This window comes from Phycodurus eques, chromosome 5 (genome assembly GCF_024500275.1).
Source record: "Phycodurus eques isolate BA_2022a chromosome 5, UOR_Pequ_1.1, whole genome shotgun sequence".
NCBI lineage: Eukaryota > Metazoa > Chordata > Actinopteri > Syngnathiformes > Syngnathidae > Phycodurus > Phycodurus eques.
In genome coordinates this window covers 16,805,853-16,831,594 of record NC_084529.1, presented here as the reverse complement: position 1 = coordinate 16,831,594, position 25,742 = coordinate 16,805,853, and the positions used below count along the sequence as shown (strand labels likewise).

Below are 25,742 nucleotides of genomic sequence, written 5' to 3'. Positions count from 1 at the left end.
GAAACAGTCTTCTTACTTTGCCACTCTAATGCGCTCTCTCATGCACTTAATACAACACAACCACAATAAGAGGAACACTCTCCTTATGATGCAGTGCAATTCTCCAATGCTGCTAACAACAAAATATAGTTCAACTGATGCGTAATGTTAGCCAGTGAGTGTATACAGACGTCCTTGTCTAAAGAAACACTGTGTAGTCCATAATAAGTAGTCTGTGGTTCTAAATTCATGAAGTCGATGAAGCAGCTTGTCATTTTTTTTCGGGTTGTTTTTCCCATCCACTCTTTTTTTTCGGTGACGCCAAACCATCCCCCAACGGCACATGCCACCCCCTTCATAGTACTTTACATCTATAATGAGATACAAATACGCATCAGCAGGACAATGTCCTGCGCCACGCGTCACTGTGTGAATATTACTCACACTTATTAGCTGGATTATGTTAATCTTTACACTCCCTGCTCAGACAACAGACTCGCCATGATACGGCGTGGTCACGGTGGCGTGTGTGTGTGCGTGTGTCGTGGTGGGGTGATTGCCGTGTTGTCAAACTGCTCTGCATGTGAAAAGGTGGTCTAATTATAGCACTTATGCAAATGTGTATGCGCACACAAACATACTGTAGGTGCCGCAGCTCGCTTACTGCTCCTGTCAAAAAGACAGCGAGAGCTATCGGTTTATTTTGACGAACAAGTGATGGCATCACAACAGCTCCGTGCCTTGGAACAGCACATTGTTTATTAGTAATGGTAGTACGGATGTTTGGGCATTTCCGATGGCGTCGATAGGGTCAAACTCACAATCAACTGAAGGACTGTTCTTGGAAAATGTCAAGACTTTTTCTTTCCCAGACAGAAACATTGATAGTATCCTTGTTGGAATGATTGATTGAGTCTGACACATTTTAATTACCTCCAAATTAAATGAATTGGCTGGCAGACTATAAAACATTGCTGTTTAATAACGAGTGCCTCGATTTGCCATTCTTTTCCCTCTCCTACATCCAATCCCATTTTGCCTGCCCGCGCCAAATAACCTCTCTCCATTTAATGATATGCAAATGAATTTTCATGAACCCCATGATCCCATGCGATGATTAAACTGAGATGGCATTAGCTGCCAACGACCGTGTTTCCGTCTGTCTCCATCCTCTGCTCCTATCCATGCCATCTCGCTGCTTATCCACAACAACGGCCAACTTGTGTTAAGGCATTCATTGTCACCCGTTCCCTTATGAATTTTCATTGGGAGAAAGGACATTTTGTATATTATTCCAGCCATTTGTTTTTTTTTAGCAAAATGTTGGTTCTCACTCAGTTAACATATTACAACAAAGTACAATTGCCATCATGTACTGTAGTCAAATCACACAGACGAATTTGGTAATCTTCCACATCCCCCCCTCCCACTGTTTCAATTCAGTGCGGAATCCAGTTCCAGATCTGCTGTCGTTTATTGTACTCCATTTGCATAATGAAGGCCGGGCTTAATTAAGATCCCACTGGAGTCTGGAGCCAAGGATGAAGAAAAGAAGGAGGAGGGGAAGAGGGAGTTCCGGCATTCCTCAGCTTATCCACACATTTCCAAATAGCAGGCGCAATCTAAGAAGGTAGGAGGAGGCGTGGGGGGGTGGATGAGAAAATCCTTGACGAGCGATTAAATCGCTAATTATGATCGGCTGTTGGAATTAGTGTGTGGCGGTTAATTAGTTGCAGATCCGACGCCCAGACAGTTGCCCGCCCCTGACGGCGTCAGCTCCCTCCCTCCCTCACCGGCAAAAGCTTGTCATCCCGGAGATGATGCCAACACATCCCTGCCTTTAAGGCTGCCAGTGGCCATCCCTTTAAGAACGTCCCAGGTGTGCATGTGCAAGAAAGAGACGCTTCATCATACTCATCCACCGCTCCCGCTGTTCTTCATTAGCCTCAAAATGATCCATTCTTTGCAGGTCCACCTAATGCGCGTTCCCTCGTTCTTAGCTCTTCTCCGTAATGGAATGGTATGTCCGTTTGTCTTTGGAATGGGCAGATTCCTTCTTCTGGTGTTGGCACTCAGCAGAGTTGGCATCAAGGAGATTGAGTTTGTCCTGTCAATACAGCCCAGATGCGATTGTCTCCAGACTGCAACCGTCTGCAACTATTCAATGTCCGCTTTTACGACTATTTCCGTACAGTTTCTCCTGGCGCTTGTAAACGCCTCCCAGTTAACGCTTGGCACGCTGCCATCTCCGTTTCGTGCGCCTCCCTCGAGGGCATGCCATCTCTGAAAACACTGATGGCGACCGACAAACGCCCTGCTCACCATATGGGGGGCTCCTGTTTACAAATGTTTGTGCTAACTTGGCTTGGCAGTGTGCCATGTTTCTCCCTGTGCCCTCGCTGCCCCAGAGAAGATGCTAACATAAGAACGCTGGCACACGTCGCTTTGGCACCTCTTGTCGTCTTTGTCTAAATAAACCATGACTAACAAGGGGAAATCCTCTGAGGTAAATCGGCTTGTATTCGAGTGGGACAGATGTCCACAGATCGCTTTAGCTTCTGGCCGCGGCAAGCACACTGGCATGGCGCCCGCCGGCTGGCACGCACTCGCTGGCATAGACGGAAGACCCCGTTTTCCCTGGCATTCTCGTACGATTATTCATCACCGTAGCTCTTGAAATTAAAAAATGATCTATTTGCATCGTCAACGTCTTTCATCCGAGGATTGCTCCACTGGCCGCTGGCATGTCGCTCGCATCTGTGCTCCAGCTATTGGCAGCTTTCCTTTTCTTCGCAAGCCGCGCTGGTTGGTCGGCATCGCCTCATCGCGCCTGTGTCAGGGTGGCATCAGGGTGGCAGTATACAAAGGTCTGCTTCTCTTTGCCTTTCTTATTCTCCTCGCCCCTTTGCCCATGCCCGCCCCCGCTCAAGCCCTGACTGGATGGCACTGTGCCAACCTGCCGCCGCCATCGCTCTCATTTGTAGCTCATCCCTTCGTCGCCCCCCCCCCCCCCCCCCCAGTCACCACGTTTATATCGCTCTCTCTTCCTCATCCACTTTCCGAGTCGTTAGTAGGTGTGTTTTAAAATGTGGCGTGTTTGAACAGCGTACACACACGCATGCAACTTTTCATTCTTGAGTGATTCTTTAGTGACGCCGCCAGTCGCGGTCCACTTGTGATTTGGGAGACTTTTTGGCACCTGAAGGAATGCCCTGCAAGTCTGGGCTGTGTATAATTACTGCAGCACTTATCCCACTGAGACAACAGGAGAGGAATGGCGCGAGTCCCAAGTTTAGCTCCAGTTGCTTTAGTTAACTTTTACCAACCCCCATCGTCATACGTGCTCCACTTCATGTGTCCCCGCGCAAGTCGCAAACATAAAGAGAGCTGGTCTGATTATCAATAAAACCCATTCTCTACAATTGCTCGTGCCCACTTTACTTAAAATGACCCTTGCTCCTTTTGTTTTATTTTTTTCCCCCCCCCTCTTGTGTCAGACAAAAGCTTTCAGCAGTGGTGAAGCCATTAAGCAAATACTCCAATTTAGTTCACAAAACATAATGAATATGTAAATGGAGTGTGTAATTTATGCATGGGGCTGAGAGAGAGTTCTTCTCTTTTCAGCCCTTGTTTGTATTCACCGTATTGTTTCATTTCATTGATGCACCCTTTTTTCTTCCAATTTCACATTCACACACCAAATGTCCTTCTTTTCTGTGGCCACACCCTGTGAATGAATCCACGACGGACCTCTTGGGATCTGGCGGTTGCGTGTTTGGTTTTGTCTTTTGCAAAAATCTTTTGCTTCCTAGTGTCTAAATGTTCTCTCTCGGCGTCACACTCTTTTTCTCTGTTTGCTTTCGTCTCGCTCAATGTGTTCTGGCCTAAAACAAATCCTGCAGAGACGCATTAAACCAACAACCGAGTGTTTGAACAAGGTCAGTCTTCCAGGAATATGAATAACGACTAATCTATTCAACATCACATCCCGCACTTGACTGCGGTGGGTTCTTGTGTTTCCCCCTTTGTCCCTCTGCGGTTGTGTTGATGTGTGGTCTAACACAGCACGGTAAGCGTGTCCTGATAGACGAGTAGCCTTGCGCTAGTCTACAATAAACACCTGTAATAATCAGCCTCCCTTGGCGATCACCATAGCAACAAACCACGGCACCGGCGTGAGTTGCATAGTAAGATGTTTCCGCAGCAGACTGTACAGCGGTCGCAAAGCAGGTACGAGGAAAAATACCCGCTCAAATGTCTGACACACTCCAGGCCCATCCCTTCTGTTTATCGAACGAGACGCACTCTCATATGCGCCTCCTTTCAGTCTCGGCCCGTCTTAACAGGTGCTGATGAGCCGCAGTCAATGATTGTAATGAGTTATCGATCACCGTGGGAAAACGGAGGGACCGAGTGGGGTGAGGGGAACCGGAGGACACTCACCAATAGAAGGAGGGAGGGGGGGGGGGAACAAGAACTTCATGAACTAATTGGAGACGGGAGTATCGACAATCGCTTTAATCAAGTTCTCATCTACTGTTGTGCTGCTTGGAATAGACAAGCGGCCTCAGAGCGTTAAAGCGATGTGGTTAGGATGACCATGCAGTACCCAGATGCCAGAGAAGGGCTAAGACGCAGTATCTGTATTTTCCTTTGGCTTTTTTTCTCCTTTTTTTTGCCGTGTGAGTGTGTGCGTGGAGTGGAAGCAGACGGCTTTAGGGAAGGGGGAGGTGCGTCGTATGTGTCGGCTGGCGTTTCAGATAATGAAATGCAGCAGGGAACAAAGAGCTGGGGGCCCCCATTCTCTGGGCTGCGGCTTCATTTTCACTCCCGTCAAGTCTATGATTCTTTCACGCGCTCGTTCTCGTTTCTTGTGTTGCGTACGTGTGTTTATGTTTGTGTGTATACGAGCGGCTTGCTGTGCGTAGGACAACCCCACCCCTCCTCCTCCTGTTAGTATTCTGCATGGCAGATCCCTCTAATGTAATAACTGTGTCTGCATGTCTAATTTACAGCAGGAGAGAGTAAATAGCCTGTGGTTAATTACAGTACATGCCCATATGTGAGTGTGTGTGTGTGTATACATGCGTGTGTCTACTTGCACGTAGGTGTGTCACAATGATTAATGAGTAGCAAATAGCTCCACCAGTGGCCCGTTTCTTCTCACTTACTTTTTAATCTGTCTTTCCATTAATTTTCCCTGAGATGTTATTATGGTTTTGGAGCACCGTTCACGAGGATGCACATGTGCGGTTGTTTTGTTTTAATGAGAGCAAGGCTTTAAGTGCACCTGGACTGTTGCTTTTACCCAGTTTATGCTCCTCTCTGCTGACTGTTCAGGTCCCCCAGGGGCCGGATTCTAATGGCACTAGGGGTGTAACAGTACCCCAAACATTGGTTAGGTATGTAATAGGCATGGGCCGTTATCAGATTCTGGTAGTATGATAATTGATGCACCAAATTTTCGGCTGCCAAAATTGGCCCAAAGTGCATTTCCGCCTTTGGTCGCCGAAACAGGATGTTGCGATGACACAAGCAAATTCCGCAGCCATCGCACGCTTCTCTGGATAAAGCTCGGCGGGACCACCAATGACGAGATGCCATTCTTTGTGGGGGTCTAAGTCTCGCTGTTTTGCGGTTACCACGGTCAGTCAAAATGTGTTTTAATTAGGGATGGGTGATAATAAAACAATAAGGATCCATATCTCAAAGTAACTTTTCCTTGATAAACATTTACGGGGGTCACTAGACTTGGATGAATTGCGTCCGTCCATGTTTTGACAGACAATACAAAGAGCCAATAATAGTGCAAGTTGCTCCACACTGAACCAATCACATGGCGTCAGTAGAACCATGCCAAGTTATTTTGAAGCACACAGGCGCTAATATTTGTAGCCTACTGCTGCAGTCGTGGACGAGCACTGGGGGAAAAAAAGGGAATGAGAGTACCCTCGGAAGAAACGAAGGGAGACAGAGCCCAAAACTGAACAGATGACATTGTTGACAAGAAAGGGTTGAAAAGTTGGCAGTGTGGAGTTTTTGGTTTTGTAAAGTCTGACATGAAACAGTAGCATGCAACCACCCCCATCTGAAAACAAACAAACTGTATCACAAATGACATGTTACCAGTCAGCACAGTTGAAAATAAGGGATTTAAGTGGGTTATGATTTAATTAATGGACCCTCGTTACCAACTCCCGGTGCGTAAATGGGAATTGGAAAACTTGAAAGCTGTTGTATGGTGTGGTTATACGTTTATGAATATACGTTTCATTTGTCTTTCAGTTGTACAATGTTCCATGTCATGTTCACCTTTTGGCATTAAGTTGTTAAGCGTAACAGGAAACATTTATGCTAAAAAAAAAAAAACCCAAAAAACATTTCATTTGTTTCGTAATGTTGTTTTTTATATTTCCAACTTTGATTTCAAGCGAGGGCAAATGCTCCAACGTGGCCCGAGTGTCAGTACGCGTGTAGGCCACTTTAGCAAGTGTTTCAGTGATATGACAGTGGGTAGGTGATCACCAGTCAAGTGAATGACTGTTTTGAACATTTGTGAACACATTTGTGTTGAGAATGCGAACCCGGTTACTGATTTCATCTTGGTGGATTTCAACTTCCTGTTTGGCTTGATAGGATTCTCAGCTGGAGCTACTGTTGACCAACCTTTAGTAAATAAAGGACCTTGTGACTGGCATAGTGCATTTGAGTCCATCTGTTTGAGCCATTTGACCGAAAGCAGCCGGCGTGAAGACGTAGAATGCTGCATTAGCTACAAGCACTAGCTTGATGCTGAACGACTAGCTGTTATTTATCAACTTTTTGGGAACAAAGGACTTTAGCTTTATCCTTTGTGACTGACGTGACGCTTAAGATTCCATCTGTTTGAGCCATTTTTGAAATTACTGCCTGCACGCTTACACAACACTACATACACGATTTTGTTTGTCACATTCCATTACATATACACACCCAGCTATTTTCAGAAACATATAGGGTACGTTCAGAATTTCACTCCAAGCGTGCTCTCTACACTGGAATGTTTGGAAACTCAGAGCGTTGTTGGACTGTGGCGTTCGGTTATTCAGAGCGCGACACTCTAGGAATGCCCGAGTGCACTCCCGCCGCTCTGACTGAGGAGACAAGAGCGGTCGGAGCGTCAGGCAGGACGAGATGTTTACAGGCAGAACTGATACATTCAATATGGCGGACCCACTGACGTATCCTTGCAAATGGCCAACATGCTCGTTCCTAAATTCATAAAATATGGAGTGCCCTCTGCCTCTCTGAACATTGTACTCTTAATTAAAGGTGTACTGAGTGAAGATATTGCCTGCTACGTTAGCTTCCTGGTAGCCAGCCGCTGACTATCTAGCGATATCCTTCTACTTTAACGGAAGAGTGTGTCATGTTCTAACATTTCATATTACATTATTAGTTGACTTAATGCTACACTTGTGTGACAGTTAATTGTGTTTTGTGATCAGTATGTAATGTTAAAGCTAGACTGGTTAACTTATGCATATATATTTGTATTTCAGTCACTAATGTTAAAATGTTACAGGGGGTCCTCGGCTTAGCGACATACGTTTAAAGTTTACAAACAGCGGGCAATGAAGTAGTTTGTGCAGCAGCGTAAAAATAAGTTGTCAGGCAGCACAAGGTATGCTCAGTTAGCACAATATTGGTTTTTCATTTGTTTGTTTGATATTAATGGTCTAGAAGTCATTTTACACAAATATTTACTGTAATTACAACTTTTTTTTTATTGCAACAGTGTAAGTAAGTGATAGGGTACTGCGTGTTACTACTTGCATACAGATTCGGTTTACATCGCCCCGCTGAATTAAACTGAAGACCCGCTGTACGGGCCAGGGTGTCAGTTGCTACTGAAACTGCGAAACCATATCACTCTTTTATTTTTTTAATTTTTATTTCAAGGGAGAGTAAGGGCTGCAACAACAGAATGGGGACTAGAGTATGATACTGCAACAAGTTAACATTAGCAGGTGTCTTTTTGGTCACTTCTCTCAAATGTTATAACATACCAATGAGCAACCAGCAGTGTTTTATGTTGCCCAAATGGTATAGATTTCATTTGCTGCTGTAGGAACAATATCTCCGCCGTAAACCAAGGACCTCCTTCATTTTTTGGGATGTGCGGTTATTTTGTTAGGATTTATGATGGCGGGAGTTTGGACTCTTGAATGAATCTTGATGGGAAATTTTGTTTTCAAGGGCAAACCACGACAGCGATTGAGCAGCATCATAGAATGGATTCTTTGTGAATTTATGAGTTCAACTGTAATTCCCCATGATGTGACACGTAATTCCAGGTGGCAAAAGCTAAAGCATTCTCCGATAGCCCCACTAGTAAACAACCCTTCCATGTCGTTTGACCAAGGCAGAGTGATTGAGAAAACAAGGGGGAATGACTTGAGTGAGTGATTTTTCTCATATTCACAAAGGAATGTGTGTCTGGCTAGCCTTCTTCTCAACCGCAGTAGTTTGAATGTGTGAAGTGTCAGTTGAACAAAAATATGCTATGTGAGGTAAAGTGCTTGGAAGTGAGACTTAATGCCGATTGATTCAAAAATAAATCTGGTATAAATTCAGACATAGTTAACATGACCATTGAGGGACTGGCTCATTCATTCAGGAATAGATAGCAATAAACTTAAAGACCCACCAAAGAGGCAAAAAAAAAAAGTCTTATAAATTTGACACACCAGATAGAAAAGCATTGTTAAAAAGTCTGCCAAATTTGAATTAATAAAAAAAAAATGAAAGTCGCCGTGCATGTAAAATAAGGGTCTGAAATAAAAAATGAAGTGCCGCCCTCGAGTTACAGGACTGTATGGGCGTGTCATCTGAAGGCGTTGGAGACGAGCCCTTCACTTGCCAATCAAATACGTTCGCTGCCTGTAGGGAGTCAGCTCCTGGCTGAATAATGTGTGACGCTGTGGTTACGGTTAATAAACAGTTAACTTTCCCGTGTCTCTGTTATGTGGAGAAACCCACACACAATTCCGAGCAAGGGGCTGACGAATGCAACGACCACGCCACGGATGAGAGAGAGCTTAGCTCACGGTCTAGCGAACATAATAAACAGTTAACTTTCCCTTAGGTGTCTCTGATTGTGTGGATCTACGTGTTGCGCATTGAGCAAGGCTTTTGCATATTGGATGAAGCCAACGCCGGTCAGCTTGCGGTCCATGAGCCCTCTAGCGGCTAATAAGTACTAACCTAGCCGCTAATAGCAGGTCACTTCGCAGTGGGCTGTCCAACTCGCTGTCAGCTCGCTGCATAATCGTTATGATCATTGAGGGACTGGCTACATAATTTACTTTTCTATTGCTCGGATTAATGGCACTGATGTGCTGTTTTGTGGCTGAGCGCGCTCTACAATAGAGCCAACGTTAGCTTGCAGGTTAGCTATTATATTTTGTAAAATTACTCAAAGACAACCCAACCAAACATTTTGTGAGAAAATGGCTTCCACAAACCTGATTATGGAGATTTGGGTCACAGTCTGTCCCTTCTGAAGTGGCTATTACTCCACAAGGCAGTTTTGCGATCTTCTCTGTACAACTATTTACGACATCCACTTGGCAGGTTCTGCTGGATTAATTTTGATTTATTTGGAAAAAAAAAAATAGGAGAAAAAAACTCAATCTATTATGGGATATCTGGCGGTGCAACCCCAAATACAAGTTTTCATCATCGTTATCGGTTCAGGTCAGTGGTAGTCACTTGCGTCATGCCGCCCAAAAGTACCCTGGCGCCCATTATTTACAACATTATGAAAATTTATATTGTTTAAGAGCATAACTTGGCCGATGCACAAAGTTGAATCAAAGGCAACTGGCTGTCTTGGTCCATCAAAAAGCCTTCTAGTGTTTACTTTCAGTTGCTTTCCACTCAACTTTTGCGGGTTCGCCACGTTTTTTTTTTCCTGACGCCCATCTCTTCGTCGTCCCATCTCTTCGCAAAATGCCTCAATGGACAGAACAGAGAGCTTTATTGACAGTACACGGCAGAACATGGAAACAGCGGGTCAATCCGTTTAGCCCAAGGGCCCATACACCAATTCACCAATTTGTCAGTGTTAGTTTGAGAGAGAAAAGCAGCTAATCTCTCCTCTCTGCTCTCTATTGATCACACACTTAGACTCCACTTCTCTGTCTAAACACTATTGATTCTCCCTCTCCCTCAATCTCATTCGCTCTCCCTCTCGCTTGCTGCGCATACCGCTGCTTTCAACACACTCCTCTTCATACACTGAACAATATGGATTGCATTTGGCCCTGGCGAATGAGTCACACACTCCTTGAACATATTTTAGTGGCAACAAACAAGACAATGAGTGATTCCTTTATCAGGAATTCTCGGGTTTGCTACACAGGAGTCCAAACTCTGCGCTCCCTGCTGTGCATATTCAAAAGCGTGTGCACTGTCTCATTAAAATCAAGCCATGTGCAGTGAATGATTAAAAATTCACTGCTTGTTACCGCGTCTGGTGCCTTTTGTTTTTTTGCAGCCTTACATCACAGGGGTGCACTTGAAAAGCAAGATGAAGGTGGTGATTCAAGTGAAAACAAGGGCAGTAGTTTGATCACATTTAGCTCGTGGGGACCCATGTCATTAATCTTTTTTTCCACATAGAAATTAAGTGGTTAAAGAATGGCCCAAGTAATCAGATGACTGTGTTATGTTAATGAACGGGGGAGAACAGAGAGGGTAATTCATCAATCAGTGAATTCTGTGAGTCTTTCTCATAATGAACAAGAAATTCCAAGTGGTGATGCTGTTGTGTGGCGACAGAAAACGCTTGCCTGGCTTTTGAGGCTTGAGCTCCCCTTAGTGGTAATGCTAATTCCTTACAAATAATCATAAAAATAATAAAAGGACAGGTTACAAAACTGGCTTTCAGCTGTTTGGTAACACTGGGGTTGTGCCTATCCTGCACATGTGGTGGGTATGCTTTTTGGGCCTTGGACGTGTTAGAAATGAGAAAGACGTATAAGCACCTTTCACTCGTTGGAAGATGTCTCAAAGTGCAGAAGAAGACAACGGGCTGATCGCGGTGAGAAGGCTCCTGAAGGAAGAGCTGCTGGGACGGGAGGATCCGGATAGCTTCTTCGCAATGTGCTTGTCCATCTTGGGTCACCAAGAGACCCGTACCCGCCTTCTGTCCGTCGTCCAACCGATCCCTGCACTCCGCTCTCCTCTCCATCTACAAGGAATATTTCGCAAAGGTCTTTCATTTTGTCACAACGTACATTTAAAAAATATAGCTGTCATTACGTCGAAAATGTGTTAAAAAAACGAGAACTTCATTTAGTTTGAACGAAAGTTTTTGTTTTGTTTTAGCTAGTGCGATTTGCTAATTCGTCCGTCCGTCCATTTTCGACACCGCTAGCTCCCATTTAGTTTTTCGACAAAACTGTCAAGTTTTCGTTTTTTCCTTAACGAAAAACAAACATCCCTGAATATACGATTTATCATTGTCAAATTAAAAATATTAAGTCCATTAATGGTTCCTTTTCTCTAAGTGTCTTCCCTCACGACATCCATCAACCTTCTCTTTGGTCTTTCTCTAGCTCTCTTGCCTGGCAGCTCCATCCTCATCATCCTTCTACCAATATACTCACTATTTCTCCTCTGGACGTGTCCAAACCATCGAAGTCTGCTCTCTCTAACTTTGTCTCCAAAACATAGAACCTTGGCTGTCCCTCTGATGAGCTCATTTCTAATTTTATCCAACCTGGTCACTCGGAGAGCAAACCTCAACATCTTCATTTCCGCGACCTCCAGCTCTGCTTCCTGTTGTCTCTTCAGTGCCACTGTCGCTAATCCGTACATCATGGCTGGCCTCACCACTGTTTTATAAACTTTGCCCTTCATCCTAGCAGAGACTCTTCTGTCACATAACACACCTGACACCTTCCTCCACCCGTTCCAACCTGCTTGGACCTGTTTCTTCACTTCCTGACCACACTCACCATTGCTCTGGACGGTTGACTCCGAGTATTTCAAGTCCTCCACCCTTGCCATCTCCTCTCCCTGTAGCCTCACTCTTCCCCCACCACCTCTCTCATTCATGCACAAATATTCTGTCTTACTTCGGCTAATCTTCATTCCTCTGCTTTCCAGTGCATGCCTCCATCTTACTAACTGTTCCTCCACCTGCTCCCTGCTTTCACTGCAGATCACAATGTCACCTGCAAACATCATGGTCCACGGGGATTCCAGTCTAACCTCATCTGTCTGCCTATCCATCACCACTGCAAGCAGGAAGGGGCTCAGGGCTGCTCCCTGATGAAGTGCCACCTCCACCTTAAATTAGTCTGTCACACCTACAGCACACCTCACCGCTGTTCTGCTGCCCTCGTACATGTCCTGTATTATTCTAACATACTTCTCTGCCACTCCAGACTTCCGCATGCAGTACCACAGTTCCTCTCTGGGTACTCTGTCATAGGCTTTCTCTAGATCTACAAAGACACAATGTAGCTCCTTCTGACCTTCTCTGTACTTTTCCATCAACATCCTCAAGGCAACTAATCCATCTGTGGTACTCTTTCTAGGCATGAAACCATACTGTTGTTCGCAAATACTCACTTCTGTCCTGAGTCTATCCTCCACTACTCTTTCCCATAACTTAATTGTGAGGCTCATCAACTCTATTCCTCTATAGTTCCCACACATCACCCTCGTTCTTAAAAATGGGCACCAGCACACTTTTCCTCCATTCCTCAGGCATCTTCTCACGTGCTAGAATTCTATTGAACAAGCTGGTCAAAAACTCCACAGGCACCTCTCCTAGATGCTTCCATACCTCCACAGGAATGTCATCAAGACCAACTGCCTTTCCATTTTTCATCCTCTTTAATGCCTTTCAAACTTCCCCGACTAATCATTGGCACTTCCTGGTCCACCACACTCGCCTCTTCTCCTCTCCCTTCTCTCATTTTCCTCATTCATCAACTCCTCGAAGTATTCTTTTCATCTAGCTCGCACACTGCTGGCACCAGTCAACATATTTCCATCTCTATCCTTAATCACCCTAACCTGTTGCACATCCTTCCCATCTCTCTCCCTCTGTCTGGCCAGCCTGTATAGATCCTTTTCTCCTTCTTTAGTGTCCAACCTGCCATACATGTCATCATATGCCTCTTGTTTGGCCTTTTCCACCTCTACCTTTGCCCTGTGTCGCATCTCAATGTTTTCCTTTCGCTTCTCCTCGGTCCTCTCAGTGTCCCACTTCTTCTTAGCCAACCTTTTTCCTTGTATGATTTCCTGTACTGTGAGGTTCCACCACCAAGTCTCCTTATTTCCTTTCCTGCCAGAAGATACACCAAGTACTCTCCAGCCTGGCTGAAGGAGCGGGATGACGCGGTGGTGTCCACACTGCAAAAAGACGGGGTCCAATGCAAGATGTTCCACTCGTACTACACCAGAGACCCTTACTCTGTCAGCACGGAGGGTGTGGGACTCAGAGGTGGGTCACCCACTCAAACTGAAATGATGAATTGAATAACTCAAATAATTTGATTACAAAAATAAGTTGGAGCAAAATCTCAGCCTCAGTGCTCTGCCGTGTTCATTTTTCCACAAGGACTAATCTTACTACAGATTTAACGCACCACTCCAGGTAGAAATAAGTTGGCACAATGGCCATGAGCCAGGAAGAAAGCATGTCTAAAAGACTGAGAATGTCCAAAGTTAGGTATCATTTCACACCTTCATAAAGATACAGTGCAAGCGAGGATGACGATCCCAAGTGGACAACATTAACACCTCACATGCACATTTTATTGTTTAATAATGCAATATATTTAGATTTTAGGACTCGATGGGACACTTGGTAGAATAATCAATTCTAAAAATATTAGATCGCTGCAGCCATGGTTTTTAATTTGGCTTTACGACATCTCAATTGCCAGTTTCCTTTTTTCTCCTGAGTGATCCACTTCCTGTCATTTCAAAACAAAAGCTCATACCTGTTGAGCAGGTCACAGGCTACCAAGACATGACATCGCGCTTATAACATGAGGACTCACGGCAACCGAAAAATTGCATTCACTTCTTATGTTTGTTAGGAATTGGATCTGTGTCTCACTTCATAAGCTGCTGCAGACAGAACCGAGCAGGCCCCGCATTTGGGCCTCCACTGGACCCGCCCGTGTCTCTCCCCGCACCCTCCAGTTAGCCTCAGGGTATCCCCTTAGACGCACTGGGCCTGACACGCATGCCACGCATGAAGGACGGTACCACGGTCCGTCATCACAGCAGAACAACGTATCAAACTACATCGAACCGTTACAAAATCTAGTCGTCAATTTTAATTCTTGGCTTTCAGATTGATTGGGCAGTGAACATTCGCAAGTCCTGGGATTTCAGTGAAGAGGGAGCACATGACAGGCTAGAAGCGTTTCTCCATGATGCACAGACACTTTGTCATTTGCAATTTAAAGATTCCCATTCAAATGTATGTCCACACATACTGTAGACTTACAGAGCGTGTGGTGAAATACCTTCCAACGTGAGGTGTCAGACACTCTATTCCATTCATTTCCCCAGGTGTGTACAGATACGACAAAGAGTCCCTCGGGCAGGGCTGATGCCCCCAACACCAGCACTCTATCGCCGTACCTTCATTTTGGTCAGCTCAGCCCCCGCTGGTTCCTGTGGGATGCCAAGCGGACGCACTGTCAGCCACCGAAATTCCAACGCAAACTGGCATGGAGGGATTTGGCTTATTCGCAGCTCACGTTGTTTCCAGATCTTCCCTGGGAATCCCTCAGGCCTCCATACAGGGTTGACAAATAGTCAGCGTTCATGTGTTGGGGTCCAGTGTTTGACTACCTTTATTGGGCCAAGTCACATATTTGACATTAAAATAAGCGCAATAGAAAATGTATGGATGCCTCTTGTGATGTTTGTAGTGACTGCGGTGGAGCAGCGATCGCAGTTACCTGAAGGCTTGGCAGCGAGGCCGAACAGGCTACCCTCTGGTGGAGCCATGAGGCAGCTGTGGCTGACGGGCTGGATGAACAACTACACTAGACGTGGTGGCATCTTTCCTCATAGTGTGTCTTCATCTACCCCGGCAGGAGGGCTACCGCTGGTTCCTGGGTTAGAACTGGAACTTCGTCATGCATCCTGTTGACGCCGCCATGACGTGCGACCCGTACAGCAGCGAAATAGTGTCCCGAACTTGCTGAACTGCCTGATGATCTTTTTCACAGACCTTGGAAATGCCCGGCGTCCCTCCTGCGACGTGCAGGTAAGGCCTGCCGCGCACCTGAGACGGAACTGGACAATTCAAACAAATTACAATTGATGACTGACCTTTCCAACGTAAAAACTGCAACCCTTGGTGGTTACCGGGAAACAACGTTTTGAGGCATCACATATATTATTAAACCACAAACATAGTGTGATTGTCAAGTAAGAAGCAGCTTTCCCTGACCGCTGTAGTTATGGTATAATAATACAAAGAGATGAAACGGGCGAGAATAAAGAAGTGTGGCTTTTTAAAAGGCTGTTGGGCTCAGAGCCTTTTGGCTTTGTATTCTCCCATGGATTTAAGCACTTTTCCTCTTCCATATTCTTGAGGCCATAGTACAGCGCCCCATGATGGTGAGACATCATATTGCACATTTTGATTCACTTAACTGTTGCCGAAGGCCTTGTGACAGCTGACACTCACAGACTGCCCAACAGTCGTAATGTGTCCCTACCACATTACGCCGACATTATATCATATTAATTGACCAATTATCTTTTTTTGATCAATTATTTGTTGAAACTTTGGCAGCAATTACAAGCGTATTTTTTTTTTTTTTTTATGATGCCACAAGCTAGGCACACCTATCTTTGTCCAGTTTTGCCTATTCCGCTCTGCAACACCTCTCAAGCTGCATCAGGTTGGATGGGGAGCATATGCACAGCCTTTTTCAAATCTCTCCGAAGATGTTCAATCGGATTCTGGCTCTGGCTATGCTGCCCAAATTGTTGTGTGTAGAATATTGAGGGGAGGGGGGGGGGAGAAGAATTTAATCTATTTTGGAATAGGATTGCAAAGGGCTGGAAAATTTCTGTTAAACTGGAGAGTTTCGGTAATGTTACAAATTGGACAATTTCCATGAGAATTGTGCCAATTTATGAGAATTACCTAGGGAAAAATACGGTAATTAATGAAAAGGTAAGAAATTATAAACATTGTTTTGTCATAAGCAGACAAAAAAATGGGTAGATCTCTTTGCCCACCTGCAGTGCAATTGCAACCCTATTTTGGAGTAAGATTTTCCCATTAACAAAATGTGGAAAGTTTCCAGTGCTTTTGTGGTGTTCCCATTAAAATAGCCCTGTTCGTGTTTACTTAGGTGTGTCGCCCTGGTACAAAGACAACACTGAGAATATGTGGACAAACGCACGGGCTGCGACTTGGTGCCTCTGCCGCCCCGCCTGGTCTCTGAAGCCCTGGGCTTAGTGCACTCTCCCAGAAGCGAACACTTCCTTCTTCCAGTCATTACCCGCATGGAATTCAAGTACCAGCTGGACGACCTGGACGCAGACACCACCGCCAATCCTTACAACGCTCTGCTCAGGGGCTACGTTAGCCGCAAGAGGGACGAGACCGTGGCGTTTCTCTACGAGCGAGATTTCGCCACCAGCGTCTTGCACGAGGGAGCCCTGAGTAGGGAGAGGCTGGAGAGCGACCGTCGCCGCATGGAGGGTCTCCCCCCCCCACAGAGGCTCCCGTCGCGGGGACGAGCCAAACACACCACAAACGCAAAGGACCGTTTTTCTATTTTACAGAGTGGGGCTATTCTTACTACACAGGTGATACGCACTCACAAGCCCACTTTCCAGTCCAGTCAGGATTTCGTGGGCTTATCGTGATTGTTACGGCCTATAATGCCCAATTTCATGACAGCACTTTACAAAAGATTTGGGATATGTGATTTTTAAGAGCTTTTGTGATTAAATATTAGCATTAAACTTTCCCCCCCCACACCTTTTTCCTCTGCTTGACTTAGTGACTTATCTTAGACACTCATGCATCGCATCTCTGATTACATGATACGTTAAACTACACTAGTCCCAAGCCAGTGGCGTGATAGGAAATTGGGGGTGAGCATGTAATTTTCATCTGAATGGTATTAGGTGAGAAAGATTTAATCGTAGTTAGAAAGTTCATAACGTGACAAAATAACCATGAGGTACAAATGTACGTACTGCCCAAGGGAACACCAATAGCTTAGTTTTATGTTACATAATGTAATGCTTTGAGTTCGTGTGGATGAAAATACGACGTACCAGTTATTTACTGTTTAAGTCAGTTGTCATCTTTATTTTATTTTGTTATTCCACTGAGTAGAATTTCCATTTTATAGTTCAGATTTTTTTTTTCTTCGACAGGATTTTTAAATGCAATTTATTTACAATACTTAATTCCACACCACTAATATGCCATTGTTTTATTTGTTTACTTGGTTTGTACCACTGCTGCACTAGACAGACAAAAACGTATCATGTTGGGATACCTTTATTCAAATAAAAATTTGGATGCAATTTCTTTTTTTCTTTTCAATATATTGCCTATCAGATCAAGATTTTCTATCAGCAGACCTTCAAAGTAACTTGGACTCTGGTGCAAAAAAATGTGACTGGGACATTCAACTTGATATTTTACAGCCAGATTTTGAGAACATTAACACAGAGAGAGATAAATTAAATGAGAAAACAAATAAACAGATACCTGTACTTCCACTGAAAGGTAACCAACCACTCAGTGGCCCGGATTGCTGTGGAGTTCCCTGCTGCCACCTTGTGGCAGAAAGTCTGAAGCTTACTCGCTTGCAACACAAATCAAAACAAACTGACAAGACACCGCTGCGTAGGCATGAAATCGAAATTGGACACTTAGACCTGCAGTATAAATCAAGCCATACAGAAATACAGTAACATGCATGTTTAAATGGTGGCAAATATAGTAAAAAGACAATACAAGAGTTGATTTTACTTGTAAAAGCTCTAAAAAAAAACAAAAAAAAAACTAATACCAATCAGAAAAATATGGTAATCATGATGTTTATTGTAAAGATGTCCACAGTGAACATACAAATCCAAAGTGCTTTTTTGCCCAGGACATTTGTGTCTGCTTGACTGAAATATCAGGGAACAAATGGACTGACTTGAGAGTGACTCGTCTTCTCTTTTGGAGGCTGCAAGAACGAAACACTGGCTGGTCCCTGAAAGTAAGCGTGCCTTTAGCAGCAGCTATTCTTCACATTTTCACAACACTGGTAGAGCAGTCCGCCGAGCGTTTGTGAGGAGTAAAGAGGGAGCGGGTTTTAGTCCTCTATGGAGCGGATGTACCGCTCATAGGCCGCCTCGTCCATCAGAGAGTCGAGCTCAGAAGGCTTGGCAATGGTCATCTTCATTAACCAACCTGTTTTGAACACCGGCCATCAAGTGGTTAGATCGTTAACTGGCTGGACTCTGACAATTAATATCTCGTCTTTAACTTCCTTACTTATCCTGATACTGTTTGTTTTGGTACACTAAAAAAATGGTCATGACAGGTCAACTGTAAAACTAAATAAACCAAAACTTTTCCGCATCACAACACAATTATTAGCTACGGGTGTCCGAACTGTGGCCCCAGGGCCATCCATACTTTAGCATCCCACAACACATTAAAACGAACATTTGCTGCTGTGTCGTTTTCATCTCTCACTCACTTGTTTTCAACCAATCACATAATCGCCAAGGTGAGACACCAAGTTCAGGTTAATACAGAATGCTCCAGTTTTGGTTTTAGTAAATGTGATGTGATTCTGTTGCTGCTCAGTGCATGGGTGGAACTATTCTCGTGGGACACAGGGCTGCTGAATTTTTTGCAATACCAAGCTTTTTTTTTTAATATATACATACAGAAGGCTATAAATGAAACTAAATATATTATAGCTTTGCATAGCTTTACATACACTGATGGGGTCTCCGTTGTTGTTGTACGATTGCGATGAAGTAATGTCTTTTTTTACCCTTGCAAAATATGTTATCAATGAAAAGTATTCTCTTGGAGTGGTATGTATTTTTTAAACTTACAGGTGATGCATCCAGCAGACGTTCGACTCCCATTCCAGTACACAGTGCAGAGAAAAAAGGTATAACCCCAATTCCAATGAAGTTGGGACGTTGTGTAAACCAAATAAAAACAGAATACAATTATTTGCAAATCATGTTGAACCTATATTTAATTGAATACACTACAAAGACAATATACGTAATGTTCAAACTGATAAACTATTTTTTTAGCAAATAATCATTAACTTTGAATTTTATGGCTGCAACACATTCCAGAAAACCTGAGACAGGGTCATGTTTACCACTGTGTTACATCACCTTTTCCTTTAACAACATTCAATAAACGTTTGGGAACGGAGGACACCAATTGTTGAAGCTTTGTAGGTGGAACTCTTTCCCATTCTTGCTTGACGGTACAACTTCAGCTGTTCAACAGGCCGGGATCTCCGTTGTCGTATTTTACGCTTCATAATGTGCCACACATTTTCAATGGGAGACAGGTCTGGACTGCAGGCCTGCACTCTTTTACTACGAAGCCACGCTGTTGTAACACGTGGAGAATGTGGTTTGGCATTGACTTTCTGAAATAATCAGGGGCGTCCATGAAAAAGACGTTGCTTGGATGGCAGCATTTCTCCAAAACCTGTATGTACCTTTCAGCATTAATGGTGCCTTCACAGATGTGTAAGTTACCCATGCCATTGGCACTAACACAGCCCCATACCATCACAGATGCTGGCTATGGTACTTTGCGTCCATAACAGTCCGGATGGTTATTTTCCTCTTTGGCCCAGAGGACACAACGTCCACAATTTCCAAAAACAATTTGAAATGTGGACTCGTCGGACCACAGAACACTTTTCCACTGTGCATCAGTCCATCTTAGATGAGCTCGGGCCCAGAGAAGCCGGTGGCGTTTCTGGGTGTTGTTGATAAATAGCTTTTGCTTTGCATAGTAGAGTTTCAATTTGCACTTACGGATGTAGCGCCGAACTGTATTTACTGACATTTGTTTTCTGAAGTGCTCCTGAGCCCATGTGGTGATATCCTTGAGACATTGATGTCAGCTTTTGATGTCGTGCCGCCTGAGGGATCGAAGGTCACGGGCATTCAATGTTGGTTTTCGGGCTTGCCGCTTACATGCAATGATTTCTCCAGATTCTCTGAACCTTTTGATGATATCATGGACCGTAGATGATGAAATCCAAAAATTCCTTGCAATTGTACATTGAGGAACATTGCCATTAAACTGTTCGACTATTTTCTCACACACTTGTTCACAAAGAGGTGAACCTCGCCCCATCTTTGCTTGTGAATGACTGAGCAATTCAGGGAAGCTCCTTTTATACCCAATCATGGCACCCACCTGTTCCCAACTAACCTGTCCACCTGTGGGATGTTCCAAACAGGTGTTTGATGAGCATTCCTCAACTTTCTCAGTCTTTTTTGCCACCTGTCCCAGCTTTTTTGGAACATGCTGCAGCCATAAAATTCTAAGTCAATGATTATTTGCTAAAAACAAAGTTTATCAGTTTGAACATGAAATATCTTTTCTTTGTAGTGCATTCAATTAAATATAGGTTGAACATGATTTGCAAATCATTGTATTCTGTTTTGTATTCTGTGTTTAACACGTCCCAACTACATTGGGATTGGGGTTGCACTTCCTGCCATCTAATAGAAGACCATTCATTTGTCACTATGCCTCACTGGCATAAACAGATGAACAAAGATACAATATTTATTGTAAATATAATTTTTGAGCACTTAAGTACACAAGTATATACAGTAAATGAACAAGTCATCTAAATAGACACACTGCTCCATCTTGTGATCGGTTATCGTTTTGTTTTTTTGTTTTTTTAAACTCGCTTGATCGGCCCCAAAAATCCTGATCTTGTAAAACCTAGAAAAATATGGTAAATACTAATTAACGGCGCCTCAGTATGGATGGGATCACAGGGAAACAGACACGCCATGTTGGCTTGAGGTCAGAGGAGCGCAGTGGAAAGTCAGGATTTTCAAAACCTGCTAGCGAGCAGGTTAGGTTTACACAGTCTGTTACCAGTTAGACTGACTCGCAATTTCTCTTACAGAACTGTCTGCATGGATAATTCAGACTTTCTCCCATCTGAACTCTTCTGAGTTTTCACATAACCTGCTTGCAGGAATAACCCTCAGCTCTTCTTTTTTTTTTTTGCTTACCATCTTTGTAGCAAGATTTGTTGACCAGGCCTGGTTTGTCATCCAGCAGCGCGTTAACCTCCACCACCTCTCCAGTCAACGGGGAGAAGAGCTCACTGGCTGCTTTGACGCTTTCCAGAGCTCCAAACTCGTCTGAAACAGCACGGGTGGACAAATACTGGTAAGTGCATTTAATAGATATATAGCTTTAAAAAATATGTTGGCTACCTTGTTGGGCCAGCTGCGTTCCGACCTCCGGCAGTCCACAGTAAACCACATCCCCCAGGGCCTCCTGCAAGCAAGATTTGGTATTGAACAGATTTGTCGTTGGTGTCGACATTCGGATAGATCACTTCATTCATGGTTGCTTTTAAGGACTGTTTATACACCTGAGCAAAATTGCTGATACCGACAGTCCCGACTCCATCTTCTACCCGAATCCATTCGTGTTTGTCGGTGAATTTAAGTACTAAGAGAAGACACAAAACACACACAAATGTTACAATACAAACAGCGCGCGGGCGCAAAAAAAAAAAAAAAAAAAAAAAAAAAAAAAAAAAAAAAAAAAAAAAAAAAAGCTCGCGCGCACGTCCTTCAACTTTAGCTCGTGTTAGCTAATAACACGCTAGACGTTCCCGTCCGGAAAATAAATACCTGCTGACAACCGGCCCGACGACGAAACGCTTCTGAGGAAGAACGATTTGGGACATAAACGATGAGACGGAAGCGGTGCCGAGCGTGCAAGTAAAGGCAAAACCGGGGAAAAGTTGGAAAGAAAGCAGCAGCGGACAATTCTACAGGCGGACATCTTTCTTATTCGTTTGACATTAAGCGGTGATAGGCAGTGGGGAAATATGAGCGCCGCCTGCTGGTCTGGAGCAACACAGCCATCGCAGGGTCAATAAATACAAATCTTGATTAAATTTTACTTTTTAGGTTGCCTGAATGTGACGGTGTGTATTTTCAAAGACGATTTTGAATTTTCTCACCTTTTGTACATTACAGGCTTTTCCACAAAAAAAATTTTTAAGTTTGGTGGGAAGTAAGTATATATATATATATAATGCAGCCCTATGAGGGGCACAAGCCAGTGCAAACTGTAGACTGGTCCCAAGCCCGGATAAATGCAGAGGGTTGCGTCAGGAGGGGCATCCTTCTTAAAACTTTGCCAAACAAATGAGCGTTCATCCAAAGAATTTCATACCGGATCGGTCGTGGCCTGGGTGAACAACGCCACCGGCGCCGTCAACCTGCAGGGCGCCGTTGTAAATTCAGCTACTGTGGGTCGAAGTCGAAGAAGAAGGAGAGGTGGAAAGCGGCAGAAAGAGAAGACGAAAGCACAGAGCCTAGAACTGAATGTGGGGACTTTGAATGTTGGGACTATGACAGGAAAATCTCGGGAGTTGGTTGACATGATGATTAGGAGAAAGTTTGCTATATTGTGTGTCCAGGAGACCAGGTGGAAAGGCAGTAAGGCTAGAAGTTTAGGGGCAGGGTTTAAATTATTTTACCATGGTGTAGATGGGAAGAGAAATGGAGTCGGGGTTATTTTAAACGAAGAGTTGGCTAAGAATGTCTTGGAGGTGAAAAGAGTATCAGATCGTGTGATGAGGCTGAAACTTGAAATTGAAGGTGTTATTTATAATGTGATTAGTGGCTATGCCCCACAGGTTGGATGTGACCCAGAGGTGAAAGAGAAATTCTGGAAGGAGCTAGACGAAGTAGTTCTGAGCATCCCAGACAGAGAGAGAGTCGTGATTGATGCAGATTGTAATGGGCATGTTGGTGAAGGAAATAGGGGTGATGAAGAAGTGATGGTTAAGTACGGCATCCAGGAAAGGAACTTGGAGGGACAGATGGTGGTAGACTTTGCAAAAAGGATGCAAATTGCTGAACTTTTTTTCCAGAAGAGGCAAGAACATAGGGTGACCTACAAGAGCGGAGGTAGAAGCAAGCAGGTGGATTACATCTTGTGCAGATGAATGTAATCTGAAGGAGGTTACCGACTGTAAGGTTGTGGTAGGGCAGAATGTGGCTAGACAGCATTGGATGGTGGTGTGTAAGATGACTCTGGTTGTGGGGCGGAAGATTAGGAAGACAAAGGCATAGAAGAGAACCATGTGGTGGAAGCTGAGACAGGACGAGTGTTGTGCAGCTTTTCGGGAAGAGGTGAGACAGGCTCTCGGTGGACGGGAGGAGCTTCCAAAAGACTGGACCACTGCAGCCAAGGTGATCAGAGAGGCAGGCAGGAGAGTACTTGGTGTATCTTCTGGCAGGAAAGGAAATAAGGATACTTGGTGGTGGAACCTTACAGTACAGGAAATTATACAAGGAAAAAGGTTAGCTAAGAAGAAGTGGGACACTGAGAGGACCGAGGAGAAGCGAAAGGAATACATTGAGATGCGACACAGGGCAAAGGTAGAGGTGGCAAAGGCCAAACAAGAGGCATATGATGACATGTATGGCAGGTTGGACACTAAAGAAGGAGAAAAGGATCTATACAGGCTGGCCAGACAGAGGGATAGAGATGGGAAGGATGTGCAACAGGTTAGGGTGATTAAGGAAAGAGATGGAAATATGTTGACTGGTGCCACAGTGTGCTAACTAGATGAAAAGAATACTTCGAGGAGTTGATGAATGAGGAAAATGAGAGAAGGGAGAGTAGAAGAGGCAAGTGTGGTGGACCAGGAAGTGGCAATGATTAGTAAGGGGGAAGTTAGAAAGGCATTAAAGAGGATGAAAAATGGAAAGGCAGTTGATCCTGTGGAGGTATGGAAGCATCTAGGAGAGGTGGCTGTGGAGTTTTTGACCAGCTTGTTCAATAGAATTCCTAGCGCGTGAGAAGATGCCTGAGGAATGGAGGAAAAGTGTGTTGGTGCCCATTTTTAAGAACGAGGGTGATGTGTGGGAACTATAGAGGAATAAAGTTGATGAGCCTCACAATGAAGTTATGGGAAAGAGTAGTGGAGGCTAGGACTCAGTACAGAACTGAGTATTTGCGAGCAACAGTATGGTTTCATGCCTAGAAAGAGTACCACAGATGGATTATTTGCCTTGAGGATGTTGATGGAAAAGTACAGAGAAGGTCAGAAGGAGCTACATTGTGTCATTTGTAGATCTAGAGAAAGCCTATGACAGAGTACCCAGAGAGGAACTGTGGTACTGCATGCGGAAGTCTGGCAGAGAAGTATGTTAGAATAATACAAGACATGTACGAGGGCGGCGGCACGGTGACAAACTGGTTAGAGCGTCAGCCTCACAGTTCTGAGGACCGGGGTTCAATCCCCGGCCCCGCCTGTGTGGAGTTTGCATGTTCTCCCCGTGCCTGCGTGGGTTTTCTCCGGGCACTCCGGTTTCCTCCCACAGCCCCAAAAACATGCATGGTAGGTTAATTGACAACTCTAAATTGCCCGTGGGTGTGAATGTGAGTGCAAATGGTTGTTTGTTTGTATGTGCCCTGTGATTGGCTGGCAACCCGTTCAGGGTGTACCCCTCCTCCTGCCCGATGATAGGTGGGATAGGCTCCAGCACGCCCGCGACCCTAGTGAGGAGAAGCGGCTCAGATAATGGGTGGATGGATGTACGAGGGCAGCAGAACAGCGGTGAGGTGTGTTGTAGGTGTGACAGACAAATTTAAGGTGGAGGTGGGACTGCATCAGGGATCAGAGCCCCTTCCTGTTTGCAGTGGTGATGGATAGGCTGACAGATGAGGTTAGACTGGAATCCCCGTGGACCATGATGTTTGCAGATGACATTGCGATCTGCAGTGAAAGCATGAAGCAGCTAGAGGAACAGTTAGAAAGATGGAGGCATGCACTGGAAAGCAGAGGAATGAAGATTAGCCGTAAGTAAGACAGAATATATGTGCATGAATGAGAGGGGTGGGGGGGGAAGAGTGAGGCTACAGGGAGAGGAGATGGCAAGCGTGGAGGACTTTAAATACTTGGGGTCAACAGTCCAGAGCAATGGTGAGTGTGGTCAGGAAGTGAAGAAACGGGTCCAAGCAGGTTGGAACAGGTGGAGGAAGGTGTCAAGGTGTGTTATGTGACAGAAAGACTCTCTGCTAGGATGAAGGGCAAAGTTTATAAAACAGTGGTGAGGCCAGCCATGATGGACGGATTAGAGACAGTGGCACTGAAGACACAACAGGAAGCAGAGCTGGAGGTGGCGGAAATGAAGATGTTGAGGTTCGCTCTCGGAGTGGCGAGGTTGGATAAAATTAGAAATGAGCTCATCAGAGGGACAGCCAAGGTTCTATGTTTTGGAGACAAAGTTAGAGAGAGCAGACTTCTATGGTTTGGACACGTCCAGAGGAGAAATAGTGAGTATATTGGTCGAAGGATGATGAGGATGGAGCTGCCAGGCAAGAGAGCTCGAGGAAGACCAAAGAGAAGGTTGATGGATGTTCGTGAGGGAAGACATGAGGGCAGTTGGTGTTCGAGGAGGATGCGGGAGATAGGCTTACATGGAAAAGG

General features: G+C 44.7%; 2 protein-coding genes across 2 annotated transcripts; one reads left to right on the top strand and one right to left on the bottom strand.

The window, feature by feature from the left end:
- The first annotated feature begins 1,479 nt into the window (after nucleotides 1-1,479).
- On the top strand, nucleotides 1,480-17,557 carry si:ch1073-390k14.1 (deoxyribodipyrimidine photo-lyase). The gene is given in 10 exon segments (XM_061677787.1): nucleotides 1,480-1,609; nucleotides 13,332-13,483; nucleotides 14,085-14,260; nucleotides 14,345-14,473; nucleotides 14,566-14,802; nucleotides 14,931-15,000; nucleotides 15,003-15,051; nucleotides 15,053-15,184; nucleotides 15,186-15,345; nucleotides 16,354-17,557. Coding segments are annotated over 10 exon segments (1,734 nt in total). The 5' UTR covers nucleotides 1,480-1,520; the 3' UTR covers nucleotides 16,894-17,557.
- LOC133403156 (glycine cleavage system H protein, mitochondrial-like) lies at nucleotides 17,088-22,109 on the bottom strand. The gene is made up of 5 exons (XM_061677786.1): nucleotides 21,922-22,109; nucleotides 21,657-21,736; nucleotides 21,496-21,559; nucleotides 21,289-21,420; nucleotides 17,088-18,445 (listed from the first exon to the last, which is right to left on the bottom strand). Exons 1-5 carry the CDS (start codon nucleotides 22,073-22,075, stop codon nucleotides 18,348-18,350), a joined length of 528 nt encoding a protein of 175 aa, XP_061533770.1. The 5' UTR covers nucleotides 22,076-22,109; the 3' UTR covers nucleotides 17,088-18,347.
- Between the last annotated feature and the right edge of the window lie 3,633 nt (nucleotides 22,110-25,742).

Coding starts and splice junctions, on each gene's coding strand:
- LOC133403156 (XM_061677786.1), bottom strand. CDS start 22,075: ATGTCCGCCTGTAGAATTGTCCGCTGCTGCTTTCTTTCCAACTTTTCC. Junction 21,560..21,656: donor GTATCAGCAATTTTGCTCAG/GTGTATAAACAG, acceptor TCTTGCTTGCAG/GAGGCCCTGGGGGATGTGGT. Junction 21,421..21,495: donor AACGCAGCTGGCCCAACAAG/GTAGCCAACATA, acceptor GTGCTGTTTCAG/ACGAGTTTGGAGCTCTGGAA.